Genomic DNA, 27,425 nt, shown 5'->3' on the forward strand with positions numbered 1-27,425 from the left:
TGACATCTGGTATGTAATGCATTAACTCCTCCCTCCTGCTTCTTAACTGTTCTGTATACACTAGTTTCTCAACTCTGTTCATAACACAACCCACATTTTTAATACCCACACACAGTCTCCGTATCTCCCGTCACAGTTACATAACATCCAAACTGCAACTACCATTGCTCACCTGGAGAGGAAACATTTAGACCAGTAGTGAACATGGCTTGAGTTTTTTAATGCCATTTAGCAGTTGGAAACAAAGAAGGCCCCAGCACCATGTGACAACTCGCCTCAGACTGCTAGTGGTCCACAGGCTACTGTAGTATGCCTATCATAGACTGCCAGTTGATTTCATTGGTAAGAACAGTAGCCAATACAGTGGGATATGTATAATTCCCTGTTTTAGTTATTTTATTGTAAGAAAAAATAATTGAAAAGGTTATATAAAGAAAAACATATTCTGAGACTAATTCTAGGAGATGACTCTTCAGGCCAGTCTGTGAGAGGTAGGAACTACGCTGAAATCACATCTGAGTGTAATCAGCCACACCTGGGGGTAATCAGCATGGTTCCCTATGGACAGGTGTCAACAGCACACAATCCAGCAGCACTGCTGCGATGGAGGAGTGAAGTTACATGGAAACCCTTGACCATACTGTGTGAAGGAGCCAGTGAGAAATTTCCTTAGGGATCCAACTGCCAGGTAGGGCCTAGGCCTTGACACTACGCTGTCTGTTACATTTTCTTACCCCTCCCGCAATCATGAATTAATATCATATGGCCACAGCTGCCCAATGAGGAAAGACATTTCATTTCAAAGGCTACAGTGGTAAATAAGGGCATGTGATAGGCTAATCCAGATCTGGGGATTTCTCTTTCAAGGAGTTTGACTGGTGAAAGGTTTTCAGACGGGCAATTTCCTGGTTAGCCTTCAGGGCTTGGTTAATGAGGTACTCGCTCTCTTGCCCCACCTCTGCCAGCCGCAGGTCAAATTCAGTCACGGTCTTGTTATCTGACATTCCTTCCAGCAGCTGCTTCCCACCATCCTGGAATCAGAAAGGAGATGGATGTGAAGTGCAGACCAGGGCAGGCTTGCTGCTTCATGTCCCCCAATCCCCAGAGTGCCTTTCACCGGCACTCACCTACTGCCTGCAAGTGGAGTAGGGGAGAAAGGAGCATGTGCATTTCCATCTCACATGTCCAAAGCAGGAGTACATGACAATAAGCAAAACATGGGGTATCTTATTTCTCGGTAAGACTGAAACATTACTGGCAGGGAAACAGAAAGGGAGTGTAACCTTATGCAGTGCACACACTAATGGCTCCCTCTGGGTATCATGTCAGCAGTTCTCAGGCTCATGGCTGGTTAAGACTGAGATGATAACCTGACAGAGCCATGCTGGTGTATCTGGTCACCCATTCATCAGCTCACTGCTGGTTAATGTCAACACCAGCACAATTAGATATACCATTCCTACTCCAGCAAATGTCAAGAGAGGTCCACTCAGATAGCCTCCTTTTCAGAAACCATCTCCTGGGGACATTGGTGGCGAGGCAGAGCCTCCCACACAACTGACGTTCAATCCACTGAGGAAATTCAAGCTGCGATAGAAAATCTGGCAGAGATCTTAGGAGTTCTAGAGCTTTGGGAGGCAGCTCACCTTGGTACCATTACCTACCTCACCTGTCAACACACTCCAGGGATTGGACCAACAGATGTTTCCTGGAGGTGTTGAATCTTAGGTATTGTCAATCAATATCTATCAGATACCAAAAGAACATACTGCTCCTATTAGGGTGACCAAATAGCCAGTGTAAAAAAATCAGGACGGGGGTGGGGGGTAATACATGCCTATATAAGAAAAAGCCCCCAAAATTGGGACTGTCCCTATAAAATCAGGACATCTGGTCACCCTAGCTCCTACCCTCTGTGACCACTCCTCCTGCCCCCAGCCTCCCACTGCCTTTGACCTGCCTGAGAGAGGGCAGGAAGTGGGAAAGGAAGGGAAGGAGTCTACCTTTGAAATCAACAGGAATGCAGGTACATAACCAAGGCCTGAGTTTGGTGTCTCTCTGGTGGTTCGACCAGGGGCCTGGGAGTCACAACTCCTCGCTTGGAGTCCCATGTTGGGAGGGAAGTGTATCTAATGGTTACAAGAGGGGGCTGGGAGTTAGGACTCCTTGGTTCCATTTCCAGCTCTACCACTGAACACTGTGACACCTCAGGCAAGTCACTTTCTCTGCCTGTGCCTCTGTTTCCTCCTCTGTAAAATGGAGACAATAATACTGACCCACTTCTCAGGGTGTTCTAGGGCTTCACTAATGAACATCTGCAAAGTGCTTTGAGACCCTTGGATGGAAGGTGCTAAGCATTAGGGTTATTATTTCCAAGGATAAACCTCAACCCTTTAGAACACCCTTTTCTCCTTCTATTATTATGTTCTAGCTCTTTCCTAGAGGCTAATAAGAATTAGAACCAATAAAATGCTTGCTGTCTTCAAAGCTCTTTAAAAACATTGGCTAATAAATTGTCAGTTCCCCCATGAGTTGGGCAGACAGGTACAGTAGGTTTTACTATTTCCATTTTACCAATGGGGAAACTGAGGCACAGAGCTTAGAGGCCATTTTCAAACATGGATGCCTAGATTTAGGATTCTTTATTCACATGTAGCCAACTAAATAGAAGTGATCTGATTTTCAGAGAAGCTGAGCACCACCAGTGACTTCGATGAGATTTGTGAATGCCCACCAGTTTTGAAAATCAGGCCACTTGGATTTACGAGTTGAATATTAGGCATATGGATATGAAAACTTTGGCCAAAGCCACATGGTGACTAAGTAGCAGAGCAGAGACTTACATAAATTCAGCAAGTGAGCCAGTTTTCTAACAACGCTGATCTATCGATACCAGCGGGAGATTATAAGGGTGATGCCTTTGTACCATGATGAAGCCATGACGGTCTCAGAAATATTCCCTGAATTTCCTGGGCCTCTCTTTAACTTGGGAACAAAACTCTCAATTTCCTAAAGGCCAAATTCACAAAATACAAGGTTCAACTTGAGGGTCTCGTTATATATAAAGAGTGCAGGGAGTGTGAAACAATGTGGGATTCCTTTTTTAAGTGATATTTGCTGTAACCTCAGCTTCTCTGCTGCCAATAATTTATAATAATCAAAGCAAGATCACCTTGGCAGTGTGTGAGATGGAGCTAAATTTGGCTCCTTGGTGAGGGGCAGCAGTCTGCAGACCAAAGAAGCTCTGCATCTGCTTTATGTCAAATCATCCAGACAGATGCTTAAGTTGGACTGCACTAGCTGCTGTAGTGGCAGCAGACGGAAGCAATTTCTCTTTTAGGCAGGAAAGCTGCTTACCAGCCCTATGTGGTTGCATGCAAGGTTGATGCTAGTCAAAGCTGTGTTCTGAGCAAGGACCTGGGAGAAAAGCGTAGCTGTCGGCTCTGACAACTCGTTGCCTCCCAGATGGATAGATGTCAAGGTGGCATTAGTCAGCAGGGCATGGCCTATTGCCTGGCCACCCTCATCCTCAATGCAGTTGATGCGCAGGTTCAGAGAGGTCAGCGTAGAATTCTTGGCTAGGGCATGAGCAATAGCCTGGGCTCCTGGAGCCCGGATCCGGTTATTACACAGGTTGAGAATTTCTAGCTTGCTGTGGTTGATCAGTTTGCCAATGGCTCGTGCTCCCCGGTCCCTGATTAGATTGTGGGACAAGTCCAGCTCCACCAAACATGGGTGATCTAACAAATTCCGTATCAGCATCCGGCTCTTTTCGTCATCCACTTTGCTCCGGCACAGCTTGAAGACCTGTGGAAGAAAAATATGGTTACGCTTGTTGGCACAGAAACTACCATCATTTTGGGAGGGATTTTGAAAAAGCCTAAATGAGTTAGGTGCCCAAATTCAACTGAAAGTCAAAGGGAATTGGGCACCTAACCTCCCTAGAGAGCAATGCCAAATCCATCTTAACTTCAAATTTAACAGCCACTGTTTGACCTCTAACTGAAATATAACAGGTACATGTTTGCAAGGTTCCCTAGTGGGGGCAGTCACAAAAGGGCCCCACAATGGGATCTCTGTGGCCATAGAAGAGCTCATTGCACCTAATGGTGGAAGGCAGTTGCAGAACCTGTCAATCCATCCAGAGAGCGAGGGGTCAGATTATTCTGCCTTTTCTCTGAATTGTGATGTGTCAATTAGTTACACTCCAGAATTAGTTAACTCTAGAATAGGGTTCCCAGGGAGGCTGTGGAATCCCCGTCATTGGAGGTTTTCAGAAGAGGTTGGACAAACACCTGTCAGGGACGGCTTAAGTTTACTTGGTCCTGCCTCAGCACAAGGGACTGGACTTGACTTCTTGAGGTTCCTCCCAGCCCTACCTGTCTATGATTTTGTGGGGCAGAATCTCTGTACTGGAATAACCACGGAGTTGAGGGTTACACTATTGTCCAGAGAGAAGCATCCTCCGTGCTGGGAGTTCTAACATCTCCCCACGGTGTTTTGGGGTGTCTGTGCTGCTGTGTTACGTCCTGTCACATTTTTATCTTTAAGTAACATATTGCATGTATTTGCTCGTGAAAGTTAAGAGACTGGCCTAACAGAGAACTGGCTCCCTTTGCTTATCCCCATCCAGGATTGTGCAGGAAGGTGCAACAGGACTGCTCCTTCCCTCCTGATCTACAGAGAACACATTTTATATGGGGGGAGGGGGTTGCTCACGTTAGTAAGACACAGGCCTTACTGAACCTCACACAACACATGATAACAAACAGCACCTAGCAGGATATTAAATTACAGGCCACCAAGTTAGTCTCATTTCAAACATGAAGTTAGACAGGCACTGCAAAGGGGAAAGGCCCTGCCCTTAGCTAGCAGACAGCCTGGCTTGAGGGGGAAAGGATGCTTCACATCTTGACTTTCCACTCACTTGGCCAAATTCAAACCTGGTGCAGGCAGCCCTATCAATTTCAACAAATACAGACTTGCTTAAACCCGCTCTTAATGTTTCCCATTGTGTGGTATCAAATGCATTTCAAATACTCTACCAGTTTTTGTGATTTGGCTTTGGCCCCTACATGTTACAGTGAATTGCATCCTATGAATATACTTAGGCACCAAATTAGAAAATTTGCCTAAGACGGTCAAATTATTTGAGTCAAACATTTGGAAGCCATCCACTGGACTGGGCAGACTAATGGTGAGCAGCAGGTAAAACTGGTCTCTTGGCTCTTTGCAAGGGTACTCTGTCCCTGTTTTAGTTTATCCTTTAAAATATAAATGTTAAAAAATCAGTTTTGGGCAAGTTACTTTCAAGGTGTGGCACTTCTTGAAAGCATTGGCCAGAGAGCAACAGTCCTGATAGGTAAAGTCAAAGAGGCTCCACTCGAAGTTCATGCCACAGTCTTTCACACCATACGTCAGATGCAGCTCTTCTAGGTGAGAGAGGGCAGCAGTGAGCACTCCTAGATCATAGTGATGCATGCAGAATTCATCGACCCCAACATCACTCCCAGAATCGGACATGTCATCCTCTTCCTTATTCTGATCCAGCTTCACTGGTGGGAGGAACTGATCGATTTCCAGCTTCCTCACATACTCCTTGCAAAGTGGGATGACCTCCAGGACTTGACTGGGGTCGGTTGTGTTAGGGATGAAGTACTTCAGGATGTTCTCCAGGTGGCGTTCAAAGAACATCCGCTTCCAGCTGCCCCCGTAGCGGGAGACATCACACACCACCCATCGCTCAGTACAGCACCTCTTCCAGTAGCCTTCGTCACTGATCAGGTTGGCGGTCACTGTGAGGGGCAGGCCTGTGGAAATCCTGTCCAGCACCTTCCTTTGGTGCTCTGGCCGGAGATAGTCCACGACAGGATTCTCTGTAGGGAATAATGAAGAGGAGAGGTTACTCCCCAAAAGCATTCTGAATCTGAGGGGCGGGTATGTTCACTAATCCAGTTCCCCTAGAAATATCATGGTGAGTAATATTCTAACCCAGACCTATTGACATAAGTTTTTTACCATTTGGCAATCATTGATTTTATATGCTGTTGAGGAATAGCATCTGTTAATTTGTGCTCCCTTCTGCTACTCCCATAGTACCACACCAAAAAAATATTGTCGGTCCTACATAAACTGTGGATAGTGATTTTGTATTTTTATTTCTAGGTGGTGGACTTTTTGTTGTCTAAATAGATATTTAATGGAAAATTCTGCTCTAGTACACCAAGGTAAATCCAGAATAACATCACTAATGTGAATGGAGTTGCTCTGGATTTCCACCAGTATATGTGACAGCAGAATTTGGCTCATTGTTTAGAGAACTTCCCCATAGGATGATAACCTTTTAAAGGAGAAAATTTTGGGTCTGGGTTCTTTAGACGTTCTTTATAAAACTTCTCTTGGCTTTGCACCATTGTATATTCTACTAAAAGTTACCCATTTTTTGCCCACCAAGCACTCTCTATCTCCTCCTTCAAACCTACCTTATTCAGAAAAACGTTCCCTTCTCCTCCAGTAATCTCTCTTCAACCCTCTGCCTTGAACCTCTGTCCTATCTCTCATCTCATCTCACTGACACTGGAAGCTCTCTGGGGACAGGGAATTTCTATAGAGTGCCATATACACTTACAGCACTATATACCTGATTTTTATTAATTATCATCACCATGATGGAATCATAGAGACTAGAAACAGAGAGACCTGTCTGCACATGGAAAATCTTATTCTGAGAAGCAAAGCTGAGTTCCTACTTTCTCTCTCTACTAAAGATATCTAAATAAGAAGAGCGCTGTGGCTTTGCTTGGAGACTTCTTCCAGTATTCCCTCCATTTCCTCCCACACACTAACATCCTCACATTGCAGTGACCCTCTCTTAGTCAAACCCTTTCTGAGGCCTTCAATGCCACTTTTCTGAGTCGGGCAGAGAGCATCACTGAAGTTGTTGACATAAACTGTGAAAGTATAGATCATTGTTGCAACCAGGGTCCTATGGTTGCACCAGTTCTTGTCCAGAGAAGGCCAAGAGGGATGTCTATGGAAAGGTTGTAGTTTGCTGGTTATGATTATGCTGTCTGTATGTGTCAAGGTTCCTTCCCCACTCTGAACGCTAGGGTACAGATGTGGTGACCCGCATGAAAACCTCCTAAGCTTACTTTTACCAGCTTAGGTTAAAACTTTTCCCCAAGGTACAAACTATTTTACCCTTTGCCCTTGGACTTTCGCTGCCACCACCAAACGTCTAACACCGGTATTATTATTATTAGGAAAGAGTTTGTTTGGAAATGTCTGTCCCCCCAAAATCCTCCCAAATCTTACCCCCTTTTTTCTGGGGAAGGTTTGATAAAAATCCTCACCAATTTGCATAGGTGACCACAGACCCAAACCCTTGGATCTTAACAACAATGAAAAAAGCATTCAGTTTCTTAAAAGAAGAATTTTAATAGAAGAAAAAGTAAAAAAGAATCACCTCTGTAAAATCAGGATGGTAAATACCTTACAGGGTAATTAGATTAAAAACATAGAGAATCCCTCTAGGCAAAACCTTAAGTTACAAAAAGACACAAAAACAGGAATATCCATTCCATTCAGCACAGCTTATTTTCTCAGCCATTTAAACAAACAGAATCTAATGCATATCTAGCTAGATTACTTACTAAGTTCTAAGACTCCATTCCTGTTCTGTCCCCGGCAAAAGCATCACACAGACAGATCCAGACCCTTTGTTTCTCCCCCCCTCCAGCTTTGAAAGTATCTTGTCTCCTCATTGGTCATTGTGGTCAGGTGCCAGCGAGGTTATCCTAGCTTCTTAACCCTTTACAGGTGAAAGGGTTTTTCCTCTGGCCAGGAGGGATTTTAAAGGTGTTTACCCTTCCCTTTATATTTATGACAGTATGTGTTCATCATTTTTGTGTCTGAAGTTATGAATATTGGCTATGTACTTGTTTGATTCTAAGTAGCCTCAGTGAAGCATTTGGTCAGCTTCCTGAGAAAGGACTATTCTCAGTAAGTGCCCCATCAAGAAACACTTAACTATCAATGGACTTTGGGAGATGCCAATCCACATCTCAGCTTTCTTGGGAACGTTCAAACTAACATGTAAACTAAGGCATCGGCCTGCAAAAAGAGGAATCATTCATAGACATGTGACTTGCCCAGGTGGCTACAGACTTCAACTTGTTGTTGTGATTTTGCACAGGCAAACAAAGGGGTTTCCGCCCATGACAGGGAATATAAAAGGCCCTGGAAACCCCTCCAGTTTGTCTTCAGCTGGCTCAAAAGATAGCCTCTCCACCCCAAAGAGATGCCTGAAAGAAACTGGAACAAAGGATAGTAACTACGGGGGTGTGAGTGATTGCTGGACCCAGACTAGGAAGGACTCTAGTCTGTGAAAGAAGCTTATTGGAACATCTCTGAGGGTGAGATTTACTTGCATTTAGTTTCCTACTGTATTAGGCTTCGACTTGCGTGTTTTTGTTTTATTTTGCTTGGTAATTTACTTTGTTCTGTCTGTTATTATTGGAACCATCCTCTACTTTTTATATTTAATAAAATTACTTTTTACTTATTAATTAACCCAGAGCAAGTAATTAATACCTGGGGGAGCAAACAGCTGTGCATATCTCTCTATCAGTGTTATAAAGGGTGAACAATTTATGAGTTTACCCTGTATAAGCTTTATACAGAGTAAAATGAATTTATTTGGGGTTTGGCTCCCATTGGGAACTGGATATCTGGGTGTTAGAGACAGGAGCACTTCTTAAGCTGTTTTCAGTTAAGTCTGCAGCTTGTGGGGGACATGGTTCAGACCTGGGTCTGTGTTTGTAGCAGGTTGGCGTGTCTGACTCAACAAGACAGGGTACTGAAGTTCCAAGTTGCCAGGGAAAATGGGCTCAGAGGTAGTCTCAGCACATCAGGTGGCAGTCCCAAGGGGGTTTCTGTGACCCAACCCGTCACAATCACTGAGGATCCAAGGAAGTTACTCCTTTTCCAGACTCACTGGGCTCCCAGATCCAGGCAGCTTAGGACCCAAACTCCGAACCCTAACCTGGCAGCATGCTAGACTAGCAGCCTTGCTATTTCTTAGCAATTCATCTGGTCCAGATGCACACTCTCCACCTGAGGATGTCACCATTCTTGGGTTGTAACATCACAGCTGATTGCTGTGGAAATGTTAGTGAAATCATAAGTTTATATCCCACACCCTTCATACATTACTTGTATTCTTCAACTGGGGCAGGGAATAGTTCTACCTGTCTGTACAGCACCCAGCACAATGGGACCCATCCTGACCAGGCCCCTGGATGGTACAGTAATGTGTGAGATGACAAAGAGCAGAGAAATCTGACTTCAGTGGTCAAGGTAAAAGCTGATATAGTGAGTCCAAGCAGGGCATGGAGGGAAACTGAAGAACAGCCTGACAGATATGATGGGCTGAGTTCAGGGCAGCTTCCCACTCTGCACAGTAGTCCCAGTGGGCCAAATTCATCGCCCATGTAACTCAATGGAAGCCAATGGAGTTACATAGACACGTCTAGCTATTGAGCAGCAGGAGAGATTTTTTCCTCTGCCCACTCTCTTTCCCTTTCTTTGACACTCAGCAGGACGGAGAACACAGTGTGAGCCGGCTCCACAACCCAAGGTAGAACAATGCAGTCCGCAGGACTGCTGTGGGGAAGGACCATGGCTTACTTTCAAAGTTGCTGACGATGTGCTGGAGGCAGAGCTCACTGAGTTGTGGAACAATGGCCAGGGACCACTCAGGATCCTCAGCAATGATTCGTCGCATGCGTCGGGGGTTGGCTGCAGGGTTCACCACTGATGTTTTCAATGTGGGAGAGGCCACATTCATGTCTCCAGAAACTGGCTCCTGCATCTTCACGTGCTAATCTAACCCTACCCCCGCAGATGAAACAGAAGGAAAGTCTGCATCAGGACAGTATCACCAGCACATTTCCAGCCACGGTTCCTGGGGGGAAAAAAAAAGTTTAAGAAAGGGCCAATAATTGGAGCCTCTCACTGGTACTAATAAAAACAACAACAACAAAATGTTGGCACTCCCATGACATCACTCTGCACACTTTGGATACCTTTTCTGCTACCCTTTGTCTGTCTTGTCTATTTTAGATTGTAAGCTCTTCAGGGCAGGGACTTTCTATTGCTCTTATGTTTATACAGCACCTAGCACAATGGGGGCATTGTGTAATAAACATAATAAATAATACAATGGTATTGCTATAAAGAGCTATTAACGCTTTAGAGGTTAAAGCTCATTGCAACTGTATTAATTTATATCTGCAATTTTTTTCACTGCCCTTCCCCAGTGCCTTCTATCCGAGGATTTCAGTGCTCTTTACGAACATTTGTTAACTGGAGCTTCAACACCCTGTGAGAGGAGTCAGTGTGATGGGGCAGACAGGCCCCATATTAGCAACGAGGAGGTAAAGGAGAGCCTGTGGACCTAGTTGACTTCACCCTGCTACACCTGCAGCCAATGTCAGTCTTTCTGGGCCTGTTATCCCATCCATCAAATGGAACTGGAACAGAATAGACTGCCAGTCCCCTCCTCCACCCACTATGTCTCTAAAGACCAACACTCTCTTTTTTTTCCTTTTGAGGGTCAAATTTGCCAGTTTCCTTTTCCCTATCCCCCCATAGCTCTCAGCCTTGTAAAGAGTAATGCAGAAACTCCCGGTGAGGGACATGACAAAGAACAGACTAGGAAACAACTTCTTCATTTCTCTAAGATAGATACTCCTGTCTCCCTTTCCTGATTCAGCATTGCCAATGGCAGTAATTTATACTAATGGACGATTTAGATTTGTGGGGGTCTGAGACAAGTGACATACCTTCTAATCATGAGCTGAGAGGTAGGTCCAGATCTTTATTTACACTTTGGAGCCCAGTTTGACATGGAACTTAAGGCTTCTCTAGAAATGAGCACTAGATCATGACAAGATGTTCATCCAAAAAGACCCTCCAATAATATCCTACAAAGAAGCCTGCAGCCATGTAGAATCGTACGCCCCAGTGTCCCTCCCCACACCTCTCTGCTGAGCCTCGCTTTGATTCCATGCATCATTTTCCCTTAAAGGGAGAGAAGCAGATGCTGCTACACAGATCAAGCTCATTATTTCTTTCCCCTTTTTGAGACTGCTCTATCTTCCTTTATAGCACTGATATGTGCTGGCTCAGCCAGTACTAATCCCTGTTTCTTTGAAACCTTTGTAGTAGGTTTTGACAGTCCTCTGATCCCCCAAACTGTCTGTGGACATTATTATAAAACAACCTGCTAAGAAGGAAGAGAGGAGCTCTATGAAATGCTAAGAAGAACTAGAGAAGCAAAGAGAAATGATTTGTGTTGTATTGCAGAGACAGTCAGCAAAAGCTTCTTCATATGTATTCACAGCACACAGCAGGTTCTACAGGACAGTGACCTGCTAATATGCTGGTGGGGAATCGGAGATGAGGGATAAGGTTATGGTAGATAGTTATTGGGCTTTAGACTCATAGACTTGAAGATCAGAAGGGACCATTGTGATCATCTAGTCTGACCTCTGCACATTGCGCTCCTGAAATAGACCCCTAACCTCTGAGTTACTGAAGTCCTCCAATCATGGTTTAAAGACTTCAAGTTACAGAAGATTCACCATTTACATTCGTTTAAACCTGAAAGTGACATGTGCCCCATGCTGCAGAGGAAGGCAAAAACCCCCAGGGTCTCTGCCAATCTGACCTGGGTGAAAATTCCTTCCCCACCCCCAAAATGGCAGTCAGACCCTGAGCATGTGGGCAAGACCCAGGCGAATACCTGGGAAAGAATTCTCTGTAGTAACTCAGAGCCCTCCCTATCTAGTGTCCCATCTCCAGTTGTTGGGGATTTTTGCTAATGGCAGTCGCTGATGGACCACATGCCATTGTAGGCAGTCCCATCATACCATCCCCTCCATAAACTTATCAAGCTGAGTCTTGAAGCCAGATAGGTTTTTTGCCACTGTTGTTCCCCTCGGAAGGCTGTTTCAGAACTGCACCCCTCTGATGGGTAGAAACCTTTGTCTAATTTCAAGCCTAAACTTGTTGATGGCCAGTTTACAGAGAAGGAGAGAAGACAGAGGGCAGCCTAAGATGGTGGGGAGGTCAGGTTTCCTGGTATGGTGGGGGAATTAGCATAGGGATATCTATGGAAGTGGCAGTGAAAAGGCTGAAAGGAGGAGGAACATACACCCAGGAGGAAGGGAAACCACACCAAAAGGGGGTGAGGGGAAATGGGGGGAGGCAACCAGAATATTCAGAAATGAAGAGTAAGTAGTGGTGAAACAGAACTATTTCTTCAACGAGCTCTGAATACAGAAAGGAAGTTTCCAAGGGTGTTCAGAGACAGCTAACCAGAACTGTGGGGAAAAAGAGAAGGGGCCAGATTCTCAGCTGGCATAAATCAGTGTGGCTCCATTGTCTGCAATGGATTTACACCACCTGAAAATCTGGCTTTAGGGCTAAAGAACTCAGGTGGCATTGCTATCTTATTGAAGAGGACACACTATTGGGACAAGTGACCTTTCTCTACCTCCTGCTTTCTTAAAGGTGTCAGGTACTTCTACACTTCCCAAGCCAGTTGCAGTTTCCTGTGGCTACTGACAGCTTTCCTTACATTCCTGGAGCAGTCCCAGAAAGGCTGGCACTTAGGGTATGTCTACACTATGGAATAAGGTCGAATTTATAGAAGTCGGTTTTTTAGAAATCGGTTTTATATATTCGAGTGTGTGTGTCCCCACAGAAGTGCATTAAGTGCATTAACTCGGCGGAGTGCTTCCACAGTACCGAGGCTAGAGTCGACTTCCAGAACGTTGCACTGTGGGTAGCTATCCCACAGTTCCCGCAGTCTCCGCTGCCCATTGGAATTCTGGGTTGAGATCCCAATGCCTCATGGGGCTGAAACATTGTCGCGGGTGGTTCTGGGTACATATCGTCAGTCCCCCCTTCCCTCCCTCCGTGAAAGCAAGGGCAGACAATCGTTTTGCGCCTTTTTTCCTGAGTTACCTGTGCGGACGCCATACCACCGCAAGCATGGAGCCCGCTCAGGTAACCGTCACCGTATGTCTCCTGGGTGCTGGCAGACGCGGCACGGCATTGCTACACAGTAGCAGCAACCCATTGCCTTGTGGCAGCAGACGGTACAATACGACTGGTAGCCGTCCTCGTCATGTCCGAGGTACTCCTGGTCGCCTGTGTGAGGTCGATCAGGAGCGCCTGGGCAGACATGGGCGCAGGGACTAAATTTTTAGTGACTTGACCAGGTCATTCTCTTAAGTCCGGCAGTCAGTCCTACTGAACCGTCTTATGGTGAGCAGGTAGGCAATATGTCCTTCTGCACCGTCTGCTGCCAGCCAAAGATGTAAAAGATAGATGGAGTGGATCAAAACAAGAAATAGACCAGATTTGTTTTGTACTCATTTGCCTCCTCCCCTGTCTAGGGGACTCATTCCTCTAGGTCACACTGCAGTCACTCACAGAGAAGGTGCAGCGAGGTAAATCTAGCCATGTATCAATCAGAGGCCAGGCTAACCTCCTTGTTCCAATAAGAACAATAACTTAGGTGCACCATTTCTTATTGGAACCCTCTGTGAAGTCAACCCTGTAAGCCGTGTCCTCAGTCGCCCCTCCCTGCGTCAGAGCAACGGCAAACAATCGTGCATCTGAGTTGAGAGTGCTGTCCAGAGCAGTCACAATGGAGCACTCTGATTGGGCTAAAACGTTGTCGCGGGTGGTTCTGGGTACATATTGTCCGGCCCCCGTTCCCTCCCTCCCTCCGTGAAGGCAAGGGCAGACAATCGTTTTGCGCCTTTTTTCCTGAGTTACCTGTGCGGACACCATACCACCGCAAGCATGGAGCCCGCTCAGGTAACCGTCACCGTATGTCTCCTGGGTGCTGGCAGACGCGGTACGGCATTGCTACACAGTAGCAGCAACCCATTGCCTTCTGGCAGCAGACGGTGCAGTATGACTGATAGCTGTCCTCGTCATGTCCGAGGTGCTCCTGGCCACGTCAGCTGGGAGCGCCTGGGCAGACATGGGCGCAGGGACTAAATTTTTGGTGACTTGACCAGGTCATTCTCTTTAGTCCTGCAGTCAGTCGTATTGAACCGTCTAATGGTGAGCAGGCAGGCAATACGGATTGCTAGCAGTCGTATTGTACCATCTTCTGCCGGGCAGGCAAGAGATGACGATGGCTAGCAATCGTATTGTACCATCTTCTGCCGGGCAGGCAAGAGATGAGGATGGCTAGCAGTCGTACTGTACCATCTTCTGCCGAGCAGCCATGAGATGTGGATGGCTTGCAGTCCTTCTGCACCGTCTGCTGCCAGCCAAAGATGTAAAAGATAGATGGAGTGGATCAAAACAAGAAATAGACCAGATTTGTTTTGTACTCATTTGCCTCTTCCCCTGTCTAGGGGACTCATTCCTTTAGGTCACACTGCAGTCACTCACAGAGAAGGTGCAGCGAGGTAAATCTAGCCATGTATCAATCAGAGGCCAGGCTAACCTCCTTGTTCCAATAAGAACAATAACTTAGGTGCACCATTTCTTATTGGAACCCTCCGTGAAGTCCTGCCTGAACTACTCCTTGATGTAAAGCCACCCCCTTTGTGGATTTTAGCCACCTGAAGCCAACCCTGTAAGCCGTGTCATCAGTCGCCCCTCCCTCCGTCAGAGCAACGGCAGACAATCATTCCGCGCCTTTTTTCTGTGTGGACGCCATACCAAGGCAAGCATGGAGTCCGCTCAGCTCACTTTGGCAATTAGGAGCACATTAAACACCACACGCATTATCCAGCAGTATATGCAGCACCAGAACCTGGCAAAGCGCTACCGGGCGAGGAGGCGACGTCAGCGCGGTCACGTGAGTGATCAGGACATGGACACAGATTTCTCTGAAAGCATGGGCCCTGCCAATGCATGCATCATGGTGCTAATGGGGCAGGTTCATGCTGTGGAACGCCGCTTCTGGGCTCGGGAAACAAGCACAGACTGGTGGAACCGCATAGTGTTGCAGGTCTGGGACGATTCCCAGTGGCTGCGAAACTTTCGCATGCGTAAGGGCACTTTCATGGAACTTTGTGACTTGCTTTCCCCTGCCCTGAAGCGCATGAATACCAAGATGAGAGCAGCCCTCACAGTTGAGAAGCGAGTGGCGATAGCCCTGTGGAAGCTTGCAACACCAGACAGCTACCGGTCAGTTGGGAATCAATTTGGAGTGGGCAAATCTACTGTGGGGGCTGCTGTGATGCAAGTAGCCCACGCAATCAAAGATCTGCTGATATCAAGGGTAGTGACCCTGGGAAATGTGCAGGTCTTAGTGGATGGCTTTGCTGCAATGGGATTCCCTAACTGTGGTGGGGCCATAGACGGAACCCATATCCCTATCTTGGCACCGGAGCACCAAGCCGGCGAGTACATAAACCGCAAGGGGTACTTTTCAATAGTGCTGCAAGCTCTGGTGGATCACAAGGGACGTTTCACCAACATCAACGTGGGATGGCCGGGAAAGGTACATGACGCTCGCATCTTCAGGAACTCTGGTCTGTTTCAAAAGCTTCAAGAAGGGACTTTATTCCCAGACCAGAAAATAACTGTTGGTGATGTTGAAATGCCTATATGTATCCTTGGGGACCCAGCCTACCCCTTAATGCCATGGCTCATGAAGCCGTACACAGGCAGCCTGGACAGTAGTCAGGAGCTGTTCAACTACAGGCTGAGCAAGTGCAGAATGGTGGTAGAATGTGCATTTGGACGTTTAAAGGCGCGCTGGCGCAGTTTACTGACTTGCTTAGACCTCAGCGAAACCAATATTCCCACTATTATTACTGCTTGCTGTGTGCTCCACAATATCTGTGAGAGTAAGGGGGAGACGTTTATGGCGGGGTGGGAGGTTGAGGCAAATCGCCTGGCTGCTGGTTACGCGCAGCCAGACACCAGGGCGGTTAGAAGAGCACAGGAGGGCGCGGTACGCATCAGAGAGGCTTTGAAAACCAGTTTCATGACTGGCCAGACTACGGTGTGAAAGTTCTGTTTGTTTCTCCTTGATGAAACCCCCCGCCCCTTGGTTCACTCTACTTCCCTGTAAGCTAACCACCCTCCCCTCCTCCCTTCGATCACCGCTTGCAGAGGCAATAAAGTCATTGTTGCTTCACATTCATGCATTCTTTATTCATTCATCACACAAATAGGGGGATGACTACCAAGGTAGCCCAGGAGGGGTGGTGGAGCAGGGAAGGAAAATGCCACACAGCACTTTAAAAGTTTACAACTTTAAAATGTATTGAATGCCAGCCTTCTTTTTTTTGGGCAATCCTCTGTGGTGGAGTGGCTGGTTGGCCGGAAGCCCCCCCACCGCGTTCTTGGGCGTCTGGGTGTGGAGGCTATGGAACTTGGGGAGGAGGGCGGTTGGTTACACAGGGGCTGTAGTGGCAGTCTGTGCTCCAGCTGCCTTTGCTGCAGCTCAACCATACACTGGAGCATACTGGTTTGGTCCTCCAGCAGCCTCAGCATTGAATCCTGCCTCCTCTCATCACGCTGCCGCCACATTCGAGCTTCAGCCCTCTCTTCAGCCCGCCACTTACTCTCTTCAGCCCGCCACCTCTCCTCCTGGTCATTTTGTGCTTTCCTGCAGTCTGACATTATTTGCCTCCACGCATTCGTCTGTGCTCTGTCAGTGTGGGAGGACAGCATGAGCTCGGAGAACATTTCATCTCGAGTGCGTTTTTTTTTCTTTCTAATCTTCACTAGCCTCTGGGAAGGAGAAGATCCTGTGATCATTGAAACACATGCAGTTGGTGGAGAAAAAAAAAGGGACAGCGGTATTTAAAAAGACACATTTTATAAAACACTGGCTACACTCTTTCAGGGTAAACCTTGCTGTTAACATTACATACATAGCACATGTGCTTTCATTACAAGGTCGCATTTTGCCTCCCCCCACCGCGTGGCTACCCCCTCAACCCTCCCCCCTCCCTGTGGCTAACAGCGGGGAACATTTCTGTTCAGCCGCAGGCAAACAGCCCAGCAGGAATGGGCTCCTCTGAGTGTCCCCTGAAGAAAAGCACCCTATTTCAACCAGGTGACCATGGATTATATCTCACTCTCCTGAGGATAACACAGAGAGATAAAGAACGGATGTTGCTTGAACACCAGCAAACATACACTGCAATGCTTTGTTGTACAATGATTCCCGAGTACGTGTTACTGGCCTGGAGTGGTAAAGTGTCCTACCATGAAGGATGCAATAAGTCTGCCCTCCCCAGAAACCTTTTGCAAAGGCTTTGGGAGTATATCCAGGAGAGCCGCGAATGCCAGGGCAAAGTAATCCTTTCACATGCTTGCTTTTAAACCATGTATAGTATTTTAAAAGGTACACTCACCGGAGGTCCCTTCTCCGCCTGCTGGGTCCAGGAGGCAGCCTTGGGTGGGTTCAGGGGGTACTGGCTCCAGGTCCAGGGTGAGAAACAGTTCCTGGCTGTCGGGAAAACCGGTTTCTCTGCTTGCTTGCTGTGAGCTATCTACAACCTCGTCATCATCATCATCTTCTTCGTCCCCAAAACCTGCTTCCGTATTGCCTCCATCTCCATTGAAGGAGTCAAACAACACGGCTGGGGTAGTGGTGGCTGAACCCCCTAAAATGGCATGCAGCTCATCATAGAAGCGGCATGTTTGGGGCTCTGACCCGGAGTGGCCGTTCGCCTCTCTGGTTTTCTGGTAGGCTTGCCTCAGCTCCTTCAGTTTCACGCGGCACTGCTTCGGGTCCCTGTTATGGCCTCTGTCCTTCATGCCCTGGGAGATTTTGACACAGGTTTTGGCATTTCGAAAACTGGAACGGAGTTCTGATAGCACGGATTCCTCTCCCCATACAGCGATCAGATCCCGTACCTCCCGTTCGGTCCATGCTGGAGCTCTTTTGCGATTCTGAGACTCCATCATGGTCACCTCTGCTGATGAGCTCTGCATGGTCACCTGCAGCTTGCCACGCTGGCCAAACAGGAAATGAGATTCAAAAGTTCGCGGTTCTTTTCCTGTCTACCTGGCCAGTGCATCTGAGTTGAGAGTGCTGTCCAGAGCGGTCAAAATGGAGCACTCTGGGATAGCTCCCGGAGGCCAATACCATCGAATTGTGTCCACAGTACCCCAAATTCGACCCGGCAAGGCCGATTTAAGCGCTAATCCACTTGTCAGGGGTGGAGTAAGGAAATCGATTTTAAGAGCCCTTTAAGTCGAAATAAAGGGCTTCATCGTGTGGACGGGTGCAGGTTTACATCGATTTAATGCTGCTAAATTCGACCTAAAGTCCTACTGTAGACCAGGGCCTAGAGTTACTTCATGGTCATGTCCCAGAAAATGGTTTGAGTGTCAATTTACTAATGGCACAGTGACTACGTGGAATGATTTTAGAGACCAACTAAACAAAGCCACATTGCATATTCCATTTCCAGGGCAATGAAATTGGGGAAAGGTATAATTCCTAAATCCCTCATTAGGTAATATGAATCCTGCACTAATCAATAAATAGATCATTGTAATCTGTGAAGTTTGTAACCTACAGTCTTACAGATATTTTAAAAACAAACTACACCATCCCCAAGATACCAGCACCATTCTCCCATGTGACCACATAACCAAATTGTTTTCACCCTTGTCCTCCCAATGCTACAGCACCTCCCTTAGCTTAGACTGCAAACTCCCTGCGACAGGAACACTGTTTTCCACTGAATGCATCCAATGAAGTGCGCTGTAGCTCACGAAAGCTTATGCTCAAATAAATTTGTTAGTCTCTAAGGTGCCACAAGTACTCCTTTTCTTTTTTCAGTTCCAGACTAACACGGCTGCTACTCTGAAACCTGTCTTTATTTGGTTTTGTAAAGCAAGGTAAGTAACTAAATAATAATCAGCCAAGAGTGACCAAATTGCAGCCTGTAGGCCAAATCAGGGGCGGTGGAATGGCAGGCGGTTAGCGCCCACACAGTGGAAATACTGTGGGGCCTGATCTACGTTTCCCCCCCTGCGAGTCATTCCCTGTAAACTGTGTGCATGCGTGCGGGGCAGAGGAGCTGAGGTAGCTGCTGTGGCGCTGAGGAGCAAGTCACTACTACACCCCATCCTCTCTCTCACACTCCAAGTATTCCCTGCTGCCACCCTGACCTCTCCCTGTTGCCTCTGACTCTTCCCACTCCCCATGTAGAAGCACCTCCACCCTCTCCCCTCATTCAAAGTAGCTTCTGCTGCCTCTGGGCCAAATGCAGTACATAAGTGCCCTCAGATTTAACAGAGCTGTGGCCTGTGGAATCTATGTCCCAGGATGCTATGTTCTGTTTTGATCTGAGTGGTGATGTGAATTAAATAGATCTTGGGTCAGTCTGCATTAGGAAAAGAGATTAAAGTTAGCTCGGGGTTAGGTAACACATGTTATCTAAATAAACCTAACCTCAGTCTCTTTTCCTAATCTAGACAAATCCCCCATGTGATGCTGCACAGTAGTAATCATACAGCCACTAGACTGGACCCCTATGTTTCTATCATTGGTTCGATACAAAATATGTTTCTCTCCGTTTCCAGTTCTCCATTGTTCCTACTTAGCATTCAGCGTGAACATGAATATAGCAGGAGCGAGGTTGTTATGGGATGATAATTATTCCACAAAGGTGTCTGAATCAACTCAAAGGCTCCAAGGTGTTGTAGAGTGCCAAGTCTGACGCTGAGTCATTGATCACACTGAATCAATTCACACAACCTTTGGCATGGTAATCATATACCCCTGCTCCTGTTCAATGGCATGGTTTTCTGGATGCTTCCAGTCCAGACACAAATCCCTTCGTGAAATGGCTTCTTTCACTGATTTGGGCTCATGTACCCCTATATCTTGGCTTTAGGAATCTGAGACAGAAAACTATAACTGATGTGGCAAACAAATTCCAGCAGCTGAGTTTGCGTCGCATATATTTAAACATTGGATGGATGGATGGATGGATACTAAAAAGCAAATTACAACTTCTTCACTGCAGAGGATGTGAGGGAGATTCCCACACCTGAGCCATTCTTTTTAGATGACAAATCAGAGGAACTGCCCTAGATTGAGGTGTCAGTAGAAGAGGTTTTGGAACAAATGTATAAGAATAATATGTCTCCAGGACCAGATGCTATTCTCCCAAGAATTCTGAAGGAGCTCAAATATGAAATTGCGGAACTCCGAACTGCGATATATAACCTATTGCATAAATCAGCCTCTGTAGTGGATGACTGGTGGATAACTAACGTAACGCTGATTTTTAAAAAAGGCTCCAGAGGTGATCCTGGCAATTACAGGCTAGTAAGCATAACTTCAGTACCAGGCAAATTGGTTGAAACTATAGTAAAGAACAGAACAATCAGACATATAGATGAACACATACGTTGGGGAAGAGTCAACATGGCTTTTGTAAAGGGAAATCATGCCTCACCAATCTATTAGAATTCTTTGAGGGTGTCAACAAACATGTGGTCAAGGATGATCCAATCGATATAGTGTACTTGGACCTCCAGAAAGCCTTTGATGATGTCCCTCATCAAAGTCTCGTAAGCAAAGTAAGCAGTCATGGGATAAGAAGAAAGGTCCTCTCATGGACTGGTTAAAAGACAGGAAACAAAGAGTAGGAATAAATGGTCAGTTTTCACAGTGGACAGAGGTAAATAGCAGGGTTCCCCAAGGATCTGTACTGGTACCAGTGCTGTTCAACATATTGAGAAATTATCTGGAAAAGGGGGTAAACAGGGAGGTGGCAAAGTTTGCAGATGATACAAAATTAAGATAGTTAAGTCCTAAGCTGACAGTGAAGAAGTTACAAAGGGGATCTCTCAAAACTGGGTGATTGGGCAACAAAATGGCAGATGAAATTCAATGTTGATAAAGTGAAAAGTAATGCACGTTGGAAAACATAATCCCAACTATGCACATAAAATGAATGGGTCTAAAATTAGCTGTTACCACTTAAGAAAGAGATCTTGGCGTCATTGTGGTTAGTTCTCTGAAAACACCAGCTCAAAGTACAATGGCTGTCAAAAATCTAACCGAACATTTGGAACCATTAGGAAAGGGATAGATAATAAGACAGAAAATATCGTGACACTGTATATATCCATGGTACACCCACAGCTTGAATACTGCATGCAGTTCTGGTCACCCCATGCTAAAAAAGATATACTAGAACTGGAAAAAGTTCAAAGAAGGGCAACAAATATGATTAGGGATATGGAACAGCTTCCATAGGAGGAGAAATTAAAAAGACTGGGACTGTTCATCTTCGATAAGAGATCACTGAAGGGGGATATGATAGAGGTCTATAAAATCATCAACGGTGTGGAGAAAGTAAATAAGGAAGTGTCATTTACCCCTTCACATAACATAAGAACTAGGGGTCGCCCAATTAAAATTAATAGGCAGTACTTCTTCACACAACGCAGTTAGTCCGTGGAACTCATTGCCAGGGGACGTTGTGAAAGCCAAAAATATAACTGCGTTCAAAAAAGAATTAGATAAGTTAATGGAGGGTAGGTCCCATCACAACATTATCGATAAGCCAAGAATAGTCAATAAAAGTAATGCATGCTCCTTTCCACCTACTCTACACTTAAATCACTTACAATACAAAGGTTTTATTAAATGATATGCAATTAAATTGGACAGGTAGTAAATTCCCAAGCTATTTTACTTATGCACAGATTAAGGCAATTTGCCTTTCTGCATAAAACTACTAAAAAGACCTATTTCCTCTGGTGGTAAATAATTCCACCCAATGATTCCAGGTTAGACTGCTATTATTCTAGCTTCTTCAAGGCATGAAGTAAGAAATAAGGAAGTCTGCTCAAAGAGAAAGGTTTCTGGCTTTTGTGCCTGATCCAGTGCCACTGAACTCAACGTAAAGAATCCCATTGACTTCACAGGGCCCCCTGACAGCAATAAGTCAGTCCAAGAAATGGATTAAACATAAAGCCCCTGTCAGCACTAGAGCTCATAAATGTATCTGAAACTATTTCAAGCAATTACAGCCCAACAGAGTTTGCACCCACATCTAGGTCCTGTCTACCCAGAATTTTAGGGAGTTTGCTCACCATTGCTCTAGCACTGTGGAAACACTGGCTAAGCTGCAGGTGTTTTTACTATCACAATATCTAGATCTGCTCTGAGCAGGACTGGATGACAGTAGTAAATACACCTGAGCTCTGTCTAGCATTCTCACCACTGCTACCACTGGTGAAACTCCACCAGTGGTGACTTATGGGAGCCATTTTTGCCAATGTATGATATTTGTATTAAGCAACCATGCTGTTGACTTCTAAGATGTAATGTGTATAGCATGGCTCTCAATTTTTTATACGCTCACATGCATGCCCATATATACTGCACAAGGAAAGTGTGCTAGCTACGGTCATGTTGGAAAACAGCTGTCAAGTTCAGATCTGGCAGAATTAGCTTTGCCATCCATTTGCTAACATGGTTATTTACATGAACAGTACAACAAACTATGCCAGAGACAAAATTATCTTCTATATCTCCCTTTACTTAAGGTGCCCTGAGTCATCACCAACATATCAGACACTCCTCAGTGATGGAAGTCATTGTGTTTAAGAAGTAACACCTCAAGAAAGGTAGCTGCTCGGGAATTCACCACCACCTGTGACAACACTTGCTAGTCAGCAGTGGCAGGCACTGTCTTGTCAACCCTTGAAGGGGCATTTTATGCGGCAGTAATTGTGAGAAAGGTGACATCCAAGATGGGAATACACAGATATATGGAGTCAACAGAGAGGCAAGGAGAATATCCAGCCACTTCCAAAAACGTCAGTGCTTGCTCAACCAAGTCAAATCTAGCTCTAGCAACGTCCTGAACTAGCAATGACTTTATCCTCTTTCCTCTCCATCAAGCTGTTCTCTAGACTCCCAATAAAAGTTAATTGGTCACTTAATTTTAATAATTAATTAAAACAATACTTTGCCCTTCTTTAGCTCCTTCCATCCAAGGATCTCAACGTACTTAACAATCAGTTAATTTAATCCCCCATTGAGGTAGGCAAAATAATTTCCAGATTTTACAGTTGGGGGTAATGGGGTACAGCAAGGGGAAGTGACTTGCCTGGCTCATACAGGAAGCCCATGACAATACTACGAATAGAACTTATTTCTAAATTCCCAGGCCTTTGCTTTAACAACCAGAACATGATCCCTTCTCCTCACTAATGACTTGCTGGCATTCCTTTCTATATTGTAAATGTCAGGATCCTTAAAGGTGAACTGAAGGGCTTTCTATCTGCCAAGATCTGACTTCAAGCCCTCACAGTTCTGTTTCTCCTATAACTGCAGATAGCATTACTAGCACCAGAAGCTGAAAAATGCTATTTTAGGAGTTAGTGATGTGATCAGCTCCAGCAGAGGAAAAAAGAAACTGAGGGCCTCAATGCAGATTTTGGGAAGTAAGCAAAGGCAGAAATGATTTTCAAATCAAGTATTTTAAAAAGTATTCTCCCTAAGTTCTTACTCTGAGCCTTCTCCATGGTATTGGAGTCCCAATTTGCAACAGAACCTCACTAATTTGTACTAATGACAGGCCCATGTGTGATTACCAAATGTTGCAAATTAAAGAGTAGGCAACCAAACACAATTTAGAGAAATCATACTGAAAGCATCACATAATATGCTTTATCATGTCTTTTGACAAGCATAATTTAGTACTGATTAATAAGAGTAATATGCCAGAGCATAGTAGCATACTGACTGTGGTATATTTTGTAAAAGAAATGAAGTCTTAGTAATAGACCTCACTACAGCATGACCTCTTCTGTTAAACACCCACTGAAAGTTGGGATGAGGGTTTTTTAAATGACAAGTATGGAGTTTGTGAATTAGCAGACTCTGTGAGGTTATTACGCATAGGCATTTGGCAGCAAGCTCCAGTCAACTACAGGCAGTCCCTGTCCAAGGAGTTGACAGCACAAAGCCCCTGTATTTCCCTAAGTGGGTATAACCCGGGTAGGGAAGAAACTCCCTAAATTTCCTCTGTAAGGAATTGTTCAGCTGGCTGAGGGGGAGAGCCGGGGGGGCGGGCAGCCGCAACCAGCCCTGGCTCCCCTCCAGACCCACATGGATTTCTAGGCATTCACGGCAGGGTGGAGCCCTCTGCCACCAGCTCTAGGGCCCATTCCCTGACCAACTCAAGCTCCTGGGCAGGGACGTCACCCCGACGGCGGGAAACCCCAGCCCTGGGGCGAGGCGGGTCTGAGTAAGCTAGTACACCTGCTGCTCCTCCTCCCCGCCCCGAGTCTGGAGGCTCCCCGCTTCCGCCCCAGCCAGCCCCCGTGTGTGCGGGGGGAGGGGAGCTCTCCCCACTGACCCTAGCCTCTCACCGCCTCCCGGTGGGCGCCGCCTCGGGCTGCTCTGGCCTGGCAGGCCGGACCCGGCCGCGGTTGCTGGGGAAGCGGCCCGTTGTCAAGGGCGGGGCCGGGGGGGGGGATTCCGAGGCCGGAAGCGAGGCGGCCTCGCAGTGCCGCGGGCGGGAGCAGTCCCAGAGCTTGGGGACTCGCGTGCCCTGGCCCCCGCCGCGGGGGACCCCCCCGTGCAGAGCCGCCCCAGAGCCACGCACTGGTCTGGTCAGCGGCCCCACAAGCGGAGGGGTCACCCCCCCCTCCCCCGCGCCCCAACATTTGCAGCAGTCAGCCGCCCCGGCGGCACAAGCCCTGGCTCAAGCCTCGGCTACACGCACAAGTTGCAAGGCTTAGGCAGGTTACGCTGTCCCGAGACAGCCAGAGCAATGCAGACCCCGAGTGTGGCCAGTGTAAAGGTGCTCACGGTGGTAATGGGGTACAAAAAACTGAGATATCTGCGCTGATCCTGACCCCATGCACTGGCCAGCTGGCAGTGCCTGCAGAGCTCCCTGGCAGATTTCCTGGGACAACTTCCTCAAAAAAGGGAGGATCCTGGGAAAACCTGGGCAGGTGGCAACCCTAACCAGTATAGCTATGCCCATTCAGGAAGGGGAATAAACTACACTAGTATAAGGTAGCTTTATATTAATATAAGTGTTCACACTAGGGGTATATTGGTACAACAATAGCAGTAAAACAAATTGCATCCCACACCAACAAAGCTATACCTGTGTAAAAGCTGTGTGTAGACCAGGCCTTAGCCCTGGTCTACGGGACAAACTTATGTCAGTATAACTATGTTGCTCAGACGGGTGGAAAACCACACCCAGAGTGACACAGTTATACTGACTTAACTCCCACTGTAAACAGCGCTATGTTGGCAGGAGGGCTTCTGTCAACCTAGCTTCTGCCTCTCGGGGAGGGATGGGGAGTACCTACACTGGCGGGAGAAGCTCTCCCATTGGTGTAGGTAGTGTCTTCACTAAGCATTACAGCAGCGCAACTGCACCGGTGCAGCTGTAGTGCTGTAAGTGCAGACAAGCCCCGAGTCTCTAGAGACCCCTTCCACCCCATGCACAGATGACACTCAGAGCACTACTGCTGGGCTCCAGAGGGAACTGCATCCTGCTCTGAGCTGTTGTGGGTAATGTTTAGATGCTGGAGGTCTGATTGTCCATTGGCCTGGCCCTCACATATTCATTACATCTGGCAAAGTGGGTGTAACACATTGCTGTTCGGATTTGGTAATGTTTGACATGCACTTTGCACTGGTGTAAATGACTATGCAAGGTGCAGGGCAATGGAGAATCAGGCCTCAAGAGCTTGAGGGAGATGGGAGGGGAGGGAAGTGGAGTGGGAGGGAGTGGGATCTGGAAGAATCCCTCCCCCATCACCTCTTGGGTCCCAGTGAAGCCCAAACAGTTTACTCTGAAAATTGTCTCTGGAAAGGATCTGGATCCTGGGATGTTGATCTAAGTTCTTATGTGCAACAAGGAGCCTTCACCCCAGCAAGGCACTGGCCTACAGTAGCCCCCTCAGGATGTTGGCCTAGAACCCACCTGAGACAACCGAAAAGCTAGCTGTGGTAACTGCTGCAGTTTTCCAGACATTCCAGAAAGATCTTTCCCTGGAGAGCTTAACAAACACTATACTCAGAAGGATGAATTCTTTGCTGTGCTGAGAGATTTTGTTCTGGCTTCACTGTTTGGTTTGTAACCCTTTCGGTTATTGCAGCTACTTATCATTTGTTAGAGGTACACTGTCAACTTGAATTTTCTGGAATTGGCTAATTCCAAACAGTCATCTTTTCTGATAGAGTCCCCTTTAAATGGTGTGTCCCAAAAAAATATTCCTAAGAAACAAACTAATTATTTGCTCTGTTGCTGATGTTTAGGAAGGTCTTTTAGGCAGGTCAGAGGACACTGCCAAACAGGCCCAGATCCACTCCCCCAGCCCGTTCTCTCTGCGGACATACCTATCTGCTGAGCTGGTAGAGTGGAGGACTGTAGGCTTAATTCCCCTAGAAGCCCTTAGGGCAGTGGTTCAACTCTGGCTCAGAGGAATTGGTCTGTTTGGTTTCATACTGCTGCTGTTACTAGTTAACACCCTATTTCAGGGACCGTGGAAGGGCATGAACCCTTAACAAAACAGTGAAACTGACTACACACAAGGTACTGAGAGAGAAATTAATGTCTTTCTCCGATCACTTTCAATTCTAATCATTTTAGCATTTCCTGGTACAAACAGTAGGAACAAGATTTGCAGATGGATTGACGGTGTCTTTTTAAATGCTAATGATGTGCTCAGTGCTGAGCAACACACAAACATATGGACAGTCCCTGTCCGGAGGACAGAGATGATCACAATGGTCACTTCTGGCCTTGGACTCAGTGAAACTATGAATAATGATAAGCGTTGCCAACTCCTGTGATTTGATTGCGAGTCTAGGGATAGCTGATGTTTTTCTAAAAGCCTGAGCTCCTTTCATTAAAAAACAACAACCAAAGATGTTTCTGTCCCTCATGGTTGTGGAGAAAAGCCTAAAAAGGTGACCTTAGTGTACCCTAAAGGCTCAGAAACCACGAGGCAAAGAAAAAGACCCCCCTAAATGTATTCTCTTTAAATCTCATGATTTTAAGCTAATTTCATTGTTTTGAGGCCTGACTCATGAGTTTTAGAATAATAATTTATACAATGTTTATATATGGCCAGATTCTGCCACACTTTCTCACCACACATATTTCTACTGAAAACAATAGAGTTACCTGGGAGACAAGTTACTGCTCAATTTGAGTAGGAGTTCCAGAATCTGGCCTCTACTGATTTCTATCCTCAGAGCACTTTACAGTGGTCCCAGTCCTACAACCCTTATGCATGTGAACACTTCCACTGGGCCATTAATAGCTCAGATACTACAGAGAAGAGGGCAGCATATAAACTTGGATAGATTCTCCTCTAATTTACATGACTTCAGTGGAGTTGCTTCTGATTTA

General features: G+C 46.3%; 2 protein-coding genes across 3 annotated transcripts; both read right to left on the bottom strand.

Annotated features, from left to right (window-relative positions):
- Window positions 1–24,498, bottom strand: DRC5 (dynein regulatory complex subunit 5). The gene is made up of 5 exons (XM_074949085.1): window positions 24,415–24,498; window positions 9,688–9,964; window positions 5,308–5,876; window positions 3,358–3,807; window positions 1–1,031 (listed from the first exon to the last, which is right to left on the bottom strand). Exons 2-5 carry the CDS (start codon window positions 9,869–9,871, stop codon window positions 837–839), a joined length of 1,398 nt encoding a protein of 465 aa, XP_074805186.1. The 5' UTR covers window positions 9,872–9,964; window positions 24,415–24,498; the 3' UTR covers window positions 1–836.
- LOC141985190 (uncharacterized) lies at window positions 16,272–24,472 on the bottom strand. 2 transcript variants are annotated; one of them, XM_074949088.1, is made up of 3 exons: window positions 24,402–24,472; window positions 17,412–17,820; window positions 16,272–16,799 (listed from the first exon to the last, which is right to left on the bottom strand). In XM_074949088.1, exons 2-3 carry the CDS (start codon window positions 17,815–17,817, stop codon window positions 16,303–16,305), a joined length of 903 nt encoding a protein of 300 aa, XP_074805189.1. In that variant the 5' UTR covers window positions 17,818–17,820; window positions 24,402–24,472; the 3' UTR covers window positions 16,272–16,302. The 2 variants fall into 2 exon arrangements, with proteins under 2 accessions (XP_074805189.1, XP_074805187.1); XM_074949086.1 differs by lacking the exon at window positions 24,402–24,472 and having other exon boundaries at window positions 17,412–18,206.
- Window positions 24,499–27,425: the final 2,927 nt, after the last annotated feature.

Source organism: Natator depressus, chromosome 3 (genome assembly GCF_965152275.1).
Source record: "Natator depressus isolate rNatDep1 chromosome 3, rNatDep2.hap1, whole genome shotgun sequence".
NCBI classification, from domain to species: Eukaryota; Metazoa; Chordata; order Testudines; family Cheloniidae; genus Natator; species Natator depressus.